General features: G+C 38.8%; 1 protein-coding gene across 1 annotated transcript; it reads right to left on the bottom strand.

Moving 5' to 3' along the window:
• Nucleotides 1-7,844: 7,844 nt before the first annotated feature.
• LOC113696177 (29 kDa ribonucleoprotein A, chloroplastic) lies at nt 7,845-10,815 on the bottom strand. The gene is made up of 5 exons (XM_027215553.2): nt 10,259-10,815; nt 9,770-9,871; nt 9,150-9,452; nt 8,426-8,531; nt 7,845-8,211 (listed from the first exon to the last, which is right to left on the bottom strand). The coding sequence occupies exons 1-4, from the start codon at nt 10,667-10,669 to the stop codon at nt 8,469-8,471; spliced, it is 879 nt and encodes a 292-aa protein (XP_027071354.1). The 5' UTR covers nt 10,670-10,815; the 3' UTR covers nt 7,845-8,211; nt 8,426-8,468.
• Nucleotides 10,816-11,204: the final 389 nt, after the last annotated feature.

An 11,204-nucleotide genomic window follows, 5' to 3' on the forward strand; every position in this document is an offset into this window, starting at 1 on the left:
TGCATGCATCCCGCCTGTAGTATGTTCCAAATTTACTGAAAACATCTTATAGTATGTTCTTTTTTTTTTTTAGTGTAAACAGGAGGACTCGAACCCAAGACATCTTCCTTACACTCCCTCCCCCATACCACCCAACCCAACCCAATCCTCCTCCTAGTATATTCAAAATAAAAAAAAATCTCATCCTGCTCATCCTATGCTAATAATTAATTATGTATAATAGGGACATTCTTTTCTAGAGAAACTTTCAGCAGTGAGAATGCAAGATATATGTCACAATAAGCATTGCATGTGATTAATATTTGACACTAAATGGCCAGCAATTTGTTTATTGCTTAAGGAGATATTTTTTATTCATATATACATTTCTCCAAGATTTTTTAAAGTTAAACAATGAGATAAATTTTCTTATTTTGCATGGGAAGAAGTATGTAGTTATAATGTATAGAAAGTAAAGATAGAGATAAAAGTGAAAATATTTCAAAAGTTAAACAAACACCAGAAAAATGAAGTAAGAAAATATTTTCAATAAGCTAACCAGACACCTGAAAATGATGAAAGGGAAATGATTTTCATGGAAAATTACTTCCACGGAAAATATTTTCTCAAAGAAAACATTTTACTTCCAACCAAACAGACCCTTAGTACAACTTAAATTACTTATGTATTACAACATATTTTCTAAAAGAATTTTCAACTTCCTTGTAATTCTCCCACAAAAAAAATTTCAAGGTCTTAAATACCTATCAAAATTTATTTCTGGTAATATGACTTGGGTACGCACAACCAATTGCAAATTAAGTCTGCATAATTTTATATATATATATATATATATATATAATTAAAAGGTAAAGCATTTTATTCTCCAACCAAACCAAAAAAAAAAAGTAAAGCATTTTGAAGAAGATTTGGTTTAGATCACGTTATGTACCCCGGAAAGAAGGCAAAACAAGCTCTAGCTTCTAGGTTGTTTGTTTGCGGATTTTAGCCTTGCCAAAAATCCCCATCACATCATATTCATTAAAATTTCCATACTTTTGGTCTCTACTTTTATGAGTTTTCTTGTCAGTTGCTAAAATCTTGGACAATATCCAGGCGGAGCTGCAGCGCTCCAATCAAAAGCATAAATAAACTACAGTTTGTGAATTATAGCTTCAAAGAAGATATATACCCAATTGACTTCCCACTAGCGGGAGTGCGACGCGCAGCACCAGGCATTTTTGGGAGCATTGCTGGTAAATATTCATCCATTCTTAAGAAAACACAGTAGCCCTAATACCGGTAGCATATAAGTGTGTGCCTTTCTTTTTATTTCCTGCTCTGGATTAACTAACTCCCGCTTCACGTAGGAAACTCAGAGGACTAGCATTTAATTAATTTTAATACTCACTCTGTCCCATTTTGATAATCCTATAGTTTTCTTCACGCAATTTATGAAAGGTAGTTAATTTTATTGAAAAAATAAATTTAGATTGCTATTTTTCTAAAATATCTTTACATTAAATAGAGTACAACTTTATATTAATTATTTATGAAAACTTAAACTGATGGTTTATGAAAATTTGAATTGATGGTCAAGAAAACCTACGTAGAATGAGGGTATTTTAGAGAAATCAAAAGATAACTACATTCTTCAATTAGAAAGCCGACTACAATTTGGAACAGACGAAAAAGGAAAACAGGACTATCAAAATAGAACGAAGGGAATATTTTTAATTTTAGTGATGGCCCCAGAGGTGATAAACCTGATTAGTACGGGATACTTGCATCACGGTTGCTTGCTGGTAGTGTGATATGAGTCTGATGTGATGCAGGGCACTTATATGTGATTTCGAGTCTAAAAGACTAATTTGGATTTTGGATCACTCATTAGCAGTTTTATTGTTAGTCAGTAAAAGCCTAATTTCCAGGGATTGATCAAGCAGTGGTTGGAGAGGGAGAGATTTGAGATAGCTGTGCTTTTTGACCCGACCTCCTCTTTTTCATCCCGGCTGGACCATGTCAAGGAAAAGACTGATTATCCATCGATCGAGCATGGTTGTTCGTTGTTGTTGTGCCTTGACTTGCGACATTCCTTTTACAGGGTCCAAATATTCCTCTAGAACCGGGGGGAAAAAGAAAAAACTGTCACCGGACGCAATCGATTATGGTAAAGAAAAATAATTTGGGAAACATTCGATCATATGCCAAATTACACCTTCTAGGCTTTATGTGGCGACATAGAAGTTAACAACACACTTGAAACCCAAAAAAAAAAAAAAACAGTACAAGAGTTCTTACATATCTAGTAAATGCCTGTTCAATGTCATCTGTGTTTCTGGATGCATTTGTACGGCGATACAATAAAATACTACTACTAGTAGTATGTAACAAGTGAAATTGGTTGCGGCTTCAAAAGAGAAACTGAAAGACCCCATGCCAAAATCCATGAGATTAGGACAGCTGTTACGTGGATTGTTAATGTCAATGGGAGGTCGCAAGTTCGACTTCTATATGTGGCGCCTTATAAAGGTTTAGGTTACATCTCTACTAAAAAATAAGAGTCGGATCCTACGGGCGCTTCTCGACGGATTCCACGAGCGTATACTCATTCGTGAGTAAGAATCGGATCTTACAAATCAAATCCGGATTAGATTTACTGAGGGTGGAAATATCAGATACTTAAAGCAAAAAAAGAAAAAGAAAAAAAGACCATGCCGATACCAATTGAGAAAATTGGTCATAGGTGAAGCTGAGCAGGGGAATTTAGTCCGTTGACCGTTGGTTTATTGCGCCAAAATCCTGTTGCTCTCTTGCAATTCTCGTTGCGATCGATGATTAAAGACATGCATGATAATTGCAAACTCCAATCCAAACTGATCTGGTCAGGACGGTTACCAGAAGGTGTACCTCGCCTCCAGGCTTTTCCTTCCACCAAAAAAACAAAAGAAACAGTGAATGGTGAAAGGAACAGGGAGTTTTCTTTCTTTTCCCTCTGCTCAGAGTAATGCTAGTTTCTGGAGTATATAGGTTAGGTCATGAGGTGCAATTATCCAATCTGACCCCGTTTTGACTTAATGACACTACCCGGAGGATGTGAACTCTAAAACACTCTAGGGATTTTAATACTTCATAGCCATCTGTTTTGACAGTTAAACTACCTGATTAACCAAATCCTAATCAACCAACCGATAAAGACAACTTGAAGCAGTAGGAAACTCCCACAAGATTCTAGGACCCCACCAACCCCAATTCATTCGATCATGTAATGTACCTCCCCTACCGCCATCTAATTTCTTAATCAGGAATCTGACAGTTAATACCGTTAAAATCTCGAAACTGCAACTTAATTGTCCTGATTTCGCGAGAGGACGCATAGGGTATATGCCTGCGCATCAAGGCAAATTGGAACGCTCCTATTCTTTCTCCTGGCCAAATTTAACCTATCTTTTTTTTTTTTTTTTTTTAAAGGTGGTTGGTTACGCGTTTTTGTGGGGAGCCCAGGCCATGACGGACCCGTAATACAACCAAAGCAACTATTTAGCTCTTGGTTGGTAATCCTCATTACGTCGTCCTTTTCCAACCAACTCTTGGATAAAATGTTTTTCCAATAAGTATTATATATATATATATATAAAAGAGAAAGAAAAAAAAAGAGAGGGATGATGTGATGGATTAGGGGAAATCTGTTGGTTTAATATGAGCTCATATGGAATCTTTTATCGTTTGGAAAAAAAAATATGAGCTCATATGGGCATGGTTGGAAAAGTAGTTCTGCTGTCTCGTGAGGTGTGAGTGGTCTAATAAGATGACAGACACTAGTGGGACTGACAGAGACATTCCAATGGTTACTATCCTGCAGACGGAATGAATGGTGATGCTTTTGTTGAAGAGTCGGCATTCAGAAGAAACCGGACACGAGACACTGTTGGGATTCGAGTATGGAGAAAATTTTGATGAAAGTAAAAGTTTATGGTAACACACAAGCGATACAGCCAACTATTTTGCCTTGATTAACGGCCAGAAAAAGGTTCTCTTTCGTTCTGATTTCCAGAATTAGAATTCAAAGTAGTGCCTAATTAGCCATTTGGCGCTACTCTTTCTGTCTTCTTGGTTGCATTGCATTGCATTGCATGTCTGCTAAATATGGCGCTACCTTTTGGTCCAAAATGACGGCAGAGGAATTTGCATTTGCATTTGCATTTGCATTTGCATGCATGCGGATCAAGCATTGCGAATGTGGATGGCGTTCCACTTCCCTCCCTTTTGCTTTTAAATTTCTCAATAATTAGGGATCGAAAGAAAGGCAAAGGCTGCATGGCCATGATATATAGTACTAATATACATACATATATATAATAATAAAAAGAAATCCCACTGTCGGGCTTCATTAAACTACCAGTAAAGTGACACGAGCGCCTTTTAAAATACCAACAAGCTGCTTGCTGGGGTTATCGGAATCCACGACATGTTAGTATTTATTTCGACCTGTTCTTGCTGTTCCATTAATTAATAGTTCAATCACCCCCACCGCATCATTCTTAGTGGGAGTATGTTTTCAGTTGATCGTGGAGGAGACCGGGAATTCCCCGCCCGCCCTCGGATTCCCTCCTTCTTCAACCGGAAGCATCTTCACTCGTTAGGTTACCATATGATCAATTCGCAAGTTAATTGCAAGGCAAAGCTACGCTATCATCATTTCTCACTACTTGCATCTATTCTTGGCACGAAGAAACGATGAAGTAAAATCATTGCCGTCAACAAAAATTACTAATACTTTTAGCTTTTTTGTAAGCCACATTCGAAAATGACATAAATTGCAATGCTCTGACTTCTTAAATTACAAATTCAAAACGGTTCATTTTCACTCTTGACTTTGGACATGGAATATTGCGTTTTTTGGTCCCTCACAATTATAAAAAAAAAAAAAAAGAAAAGTCTCCTTTTAGTCCCTCACATACGCAATGGAAATGGAGCTACCAACGTGGTCCCGAAGTATATTATTTTGGTCCAATATCCTATTTTTCAACCATTTTTCAACTAGGCATCTGCTGATACCAGCAGCACCAGACGCTGACCAATCCGAATTTGGGGACGATTGATTGTTTTCCTTTCATTTACAAGAGTCGAATCCAAAATCCTTCAAGCGACGGTCCTTCGAATCTCTCTAACCACGGGGCAAAACTCCCACGGAAAAGAAAAGGGAAAAGGAAAAAGGAAAAAGAAATGGGAAACACACTTAAGTCTCGGTCAGCAAAAAGTCAAAGTGGGCCGCGTGGGCTGACGAAGTGACAACGTTTCACCACCGAAAGAGCACGTACCATGTAACATGACAAGGAGCCCAAGGTCCCATGCCTAACCAACTGTGACATCACAGAAGAAGCAAAATTAAATGGATTAAGCAACGCAGAAGAAGAGGAGTGGGGAGAGGCTTCAGGATGAAAAGAAAAGAAACATGGCGGTTTCTGACTAGGTTTTGGGGGCCCACGATTGTTTCACTCTTTTTCTGATCTTGTCGCCCTTTTTACTAGCTATTTTATGTCTCGCGCTCATCACTTTGTCTACCCCGATCCGCTTCCACTTTCCCAAATTCCACTCTCAAGTTTTCCTTCTTCCATCCATGCACCCACCAGCCCTTCTTTTTTTTTTTTTCTTAAATTCATTTTTGAACACAACCCCCCAAAAAAATCTTAGCTAGCAGTGAGTAGTGATTAATTTCCTTCTCAGGCAAAGATCCCAGGACCTTTATAATATTAAGATTCTCTTTCTCCTCTCTTTTATTTAAGTAGTATTGAGCTAATAGCTCCAAAAAAAAAGAAGAAGAAAGTACTCAAAAGTGAAAGTAAGAGAAAGGTAGATACAAAAAGAAAGAATTAATGGAAGAGAGACCATTGGGGTTGCGTTCTTAAATTAAGTATTAGCCGGCCGGAAGACAAAAACGTTGCGTGATTAAAGTGAAGCAATTAAAGCCTACAAATCTGTGGTGTGAAACTTTCAAGCGATCTCTCCTCTTCTCCAATCGTTAAAACACGCTTTCTTGACCGGAGGAAAAAGGCGAGACAATTTTCTGCTGCCAGGTGAAACATTTCCTTGCGTGTGAAGTTTGGAACATTTTGATTCAGCCAGACACACAGAAACGACAAACAGCTGCTAACATAAATTAAGGTGTCGGCTGTAGACCACAATTAAGCGAAGTTTACAGCACGAATAAAAGTTGTTGCATCTCCAGTTTTAGGCAAAGTACGTACGCAGTCACAGTCATACATATACATATATACATATATATATACATTGATGATATGGGCCAAAAGTGACAAATAAGGTCAAAAACAAGTAGTAGCAGGGGGGTCGTCACGTCAGTAGACTTCGCCGGCCGGGATGGGATCTAGTATGGCAGTAGTAGTAGTAGTAGTACAGTAGTATTCATTTTAAGAATGGTCTATAGATAGATAGAGAGAAGAAGAAGAGAAACCACAATAATAATAATAATAATGATTCTAACATGAAGGAGCATCATTGGCAGAGGCATCCCAGTCCCAACCACTCCTATGCAACAAGTTACAATGTGTCCTGCTTAATTACTACCATAAACAATACTTACTTACTCTGTCGCTCGCTTTTCAAGTCAAAGGCAATGATCATTAAAATTCCAAGAGAATGATTAAGGTCACTCACCAGTCACCAGTCCGTCCGTCCGTCTTTTATAGTAATCTTGATTTTAAGCCACTTTTATGGAGTATTCATATTAATCAAACGGAACAACAGCCATTCTCCACATGCCATTTACGAATAATCATTGCCCAATGAAGCCACCACCCCTCCACAATTAATTAATGTCTCAATTCTTGGAATAATTAATTAGACCTCCTCCGCTCAAAACTGCAAACCCCGCAAATATTACTCTCTTTTTCCACTATCAATAATTTCCGGTGTCAAAACATTCACTAAAATTAATTTATTCCCTATGCAATTTTTTCCCAGTTGGATGAGAAAATAAACTGCACTTGGCAGACAAAAGTGAAACTTCTCTAGTGTGGACTCTCTGGAGTCCGGACTGGCGCATTGGCTCGTGTTATATTAGGCTCCCATCTCAGGGTATTACAGGGCCAAGCAATAACATCATCCATTACCGGCCCAGCCCATGTTCACCTACTTAATTATTTTTTTTTTGGGACTTCGCTTTAAGTGGGAACAAAAGGAGAGAAAAGAACAAATTCGGGGAGAGAGAGAGAGAGAGAGAGGTCTCACCTATTTCAGAAGACTGAGTTTAAAGTTGAAAAATAGAAGAAAAGAATTCGACAGATTTCTTTAATTTCGAATAGCCTTTTTTGTTTTACGGAGTTAGATAGATTTGTTTGCTAAAGCTTTTTAGCTTTAACAATTTTAGATGTGCCCATAAGCAAACGTAAAGATAGAGCGATAAAATATGTATGCCTTATGATACGAACATTTCCTCCCTTCCCTTTAACTTGTGATCATCTTTTCGTTTCTTTTCTTTCCTAAAACCCGCATGAAACGTGAAGCAATTTAGAGCACCCGGAACGGGCACACTGCTTTTGTCTCCGACCAGGGCCCATGGAAAGGGAGTCGGATATGGAACTACCAACGTGCAGACCTGCCCAATTAATCCGAATAATTCAGGAACCCAGTTTGCCCTGGATTCTACTCTATTGGTTCTCGGGCCCATAACCGGGTCTGGGTGATGCCTTCCTTCTGGAGCTTTAGGCCCAGTTTCAAATGTGACCAGTTTCAGCCACTGCATTACTCAACAAACTCGAACGCCCGGCGGGTGCTCGATTTCATCCTTTGCAATTTTTGTTGCCCTGTTTGCGTTGGCTTGAAAACAGACGACTCTTAAACAAAAGTTTCTTCAAAACAAGACCAACAACATACTTAGTAATAGATAAATCTTTTTTAGCCACAGATTAGGCTCAGAGCTAAGTCAAGATGAGTATACATTTAAGGTCATCTGATTGATTATGCATACCAATATCAATAGAATGCAAATGATCCAACAATTTCATGATTTTCTCCCCCAAAAAAGAATAGGCAGGCGACCTAGTCATGCTCTTGGTTCAGATGCATCGACAAAACTCCCAAGTGTGGGATTTTAGCATCTGGATGCGAGCATTAACCATCTATACTGCAACTTTGGTGCGCAAAGTGAAGCAGGTTGTTCAAAATCTTTGCGTATTCGTGAGCCCTTCAGAATCACTTCAGCTACTTAGACGACTGTTACAGAAATTACAGGCATTTAACGTCAAATATCAAAAACAGTACTACTTGTCATACTAGCCAAATTAAGCCATAAACATAAGAAGCATAACAATACAAAAGAATTTCTTAATTTCTGGTGAAGCTGATTAACCGAGCATCTTTAAAAAGCGAGCTTTTAATCCCAGTATCTAAAGGCAGCAGCAAAACGGCTTAATGTTAAAACATTTACCTTTACTTGAGAGAAGCAAAAACATGACCAAACAAGAAGTCACTTAAAAGTCTCGCCTAGGCCGAGCTTCAGCAGGGCTTACACGGATTGTCCTTCCATTCAGGTCCTGCAATTCACAGCTCAAAATGAGATGATGCAGCAAGAAACAAATTTAAAGCAACCAGATCAAACGCACTAGCATGGTCATGCCTGTTGGCAACCACATGTTATGTAGTATTTCAATCCTATGCAATGAACTAAATAAGCAAAGGACAAAAACCAGCAGAGTAGGATATGCAAATAATAACAAGGACAATATATCCATAAGAGTGTTATCAAGGCAGATTACTTGCTTAATGTGCTCCATTCTTGGAAAAAGCCAAACACTGTGAGTCTTAGCATCAGTAACAGCTTGGTACTCTTTAATCCTCAAGTTTAACACAGAAAATTAAGGTTCAAAAAAAATCAAAAGAGACAAAAAAAAAAAAAGGAACGTCACAGCTCCAGTATGATTACAGTAAGGTGTTTGATAGTTCAGCATGGTGAAAAGATAATACTAACATCCTCTTTCCAGAAAAAAGTACAGTAAGAGGTGACAAACGGACCAGTAGCCAGTCCAAAATATAGTTCTGATTCAGGGGCCGTAGAAGTGTAAAAGATATAGGGTTACCTAGAAGAATAAATTGATATGCACTACATACAGCAACAAAAGATATAATGCAGTTGTTATAGAACAATAACTTACAACGCCATTCAAAGATTCAATTGCGTTTGTGACCTCATCAGCAGAACTGTAAGTTACAAAACCGAAACCCCTTGATCTGCCACTGTCTCTGTCATAAACCACCTTGGCTTCCACGACCTTTCCTTGCTCACTGAACAAGGTTTCCAGAGCCAAATTATCAACGCCCCATGCAAGGTTTCCTACATAGACTCTATTGGTGTTATCAATACTTGCCCCGCCTCTGGCTCCTCTAAAAGAGCCCGCCTCCCTCCTAGAAGGTGGTGGTGGCCCGCTATTCACCCTCAATGCCCTCCCCTCAAGTTCCTGAAAATTTGTCAGACTTGTGAATAAGTGGCATAACCGAAACAGCCAGAAACCATATGAAAATCAACACAGCTTCATGCTATTTAAAGACTACATGATGGAACTTGACATGAAAATGTGTAAGACGGAACAAACTCCAAACAGTGCTTTAGTTCAATTTCAACGCGGGTGACTTCATTTTCTGGAACACGCAAAATGTTACAATTTGCCTCATAATAGCCACAACAGCTATTAAAGGATTAAGAGAAGCACCAAAGCCAAAAGCAAACAAAAGCAAACAAAGACATGCATGAATAGTTAAAAGAGTGAGAAATTACATAGCCATTGAATTGATGTTCAGCAGCTTCAACTTCCTCAGTTGTGGACATGGTCACGAAACCAAACCCTCTACTCCTTCCAGTAACCTTGTCATAGATAACCTGCAAACCCAAGCTTGCCAGTCAGCAAGAGCAAAGCAATTCTAATTTTCTTGCACCAATTCAACCATGAACCACCCACATAATGACGTAAACAAAAAGGGATAGCGTCAGATATACTACCAGATGCTTAAACTGCCATTACTTCAAATTACCTAAGTAAGATATGAGTAAATAAAACTGTAATAAACTCTCATAAACCCAGACAAGGTTCAAAAGTGCAACCTTTGAAATTGCAACTAAACATAGCAAATAAAATACACTAAACAGAAAAGGGCCAATTCCTATGACTCCCGAAAGAAATTACACTAAAATAAAAGGGGCCAATTACTCTCACTCCAAGATTCTAGTCAAACTACAAAAGATAAGCGAGAAATAGAACGAATGTACCTCAACCATCTCAACATTTCCAGCACGTTCGAACAAGCCAGCAAGAGCAGCGCTGTCGACGCTGAAAGGCAAGTTGCCAACAAAGAGTTTAAGGTCAGGGGAGAAACTGGGCTCCTCCTCGGGACTGGAACCTCCATCGCCGAGAACCTCGTCTTCTAATTCTTCCTCCCCATCTATAACTCCGATTTCGTCCAAGTCAGAGGAAACGGCCGCTTTGCGGGACCAAGGCAAGGAAAGCTCCCGCGGGTGCAAAGAAGAGAAAGCATTGAGGGATAAGCAGCGGGTGAGAGACGGAGGAGGAGGAGACAGAAAAGATAGGGAATTAAGATGGGTGGCATTGGGTTTTGATAGAGAAAGGGTAGTTTGTGGGGTGAATGAAAGAAAGTGAAGCGAAGAGGCAGAGGCAGCCATGATATGAATCAGTAGTGAGTGAGTGATGAGTAGCAGAGTATCTGCTGGTTTTGAAGGGTTTGAGGGATACGCAGAGTAGATAAGGTTTTCCTTCTGCTCGACTTCCGCCACCTCTCTGATTTTGTTTTAAAAAAAAAAAAACAATGGAGAGACAGATATTTGGGGATAGATATACATATATATATATATATATATATATATGAGACAGATATTTGGGGATATATATATATATATACACGAGGGCATTTCTGTCTTCAAAGGACGCTGTCCCTTTAGACCTAATCTCGTATGCACCACTAGTTCTCTTTTAATTCTCCTTGGGCCGTTTTCAGTTCTCATGAATCTTTGTTGCTGTTATTATGTCTTGGGCCAACTTAAAGGGCTACCCTCATACTTTCGCGAAACAAAGAAAAAGAAAAAAAAAGATTGATTTTTGGATAAATATATCCATTACGTTTAACCATTTGCTCAGAATTACGTGATATATATAGATGATCCAACCGACATAAGCTCCATCAACGTATGAGGCAGAGTC

This window comes from Coffea arabica, chromosome 6e (assembly GCF_036785885.1).
Source record: "Coffea arabica cultivar ET-39 chromosome 6e, Coffea Arabica ET-39 HiFi, whole genome shotgun sequence".
Classification (NCBI taxonomy): domain Eukaryota; kingdom Viridiplantae; phylum Streptophyta; class Magnoliopsida; order Gentianales; family Rubiaceae; genus Coffea; species Coffea arabica.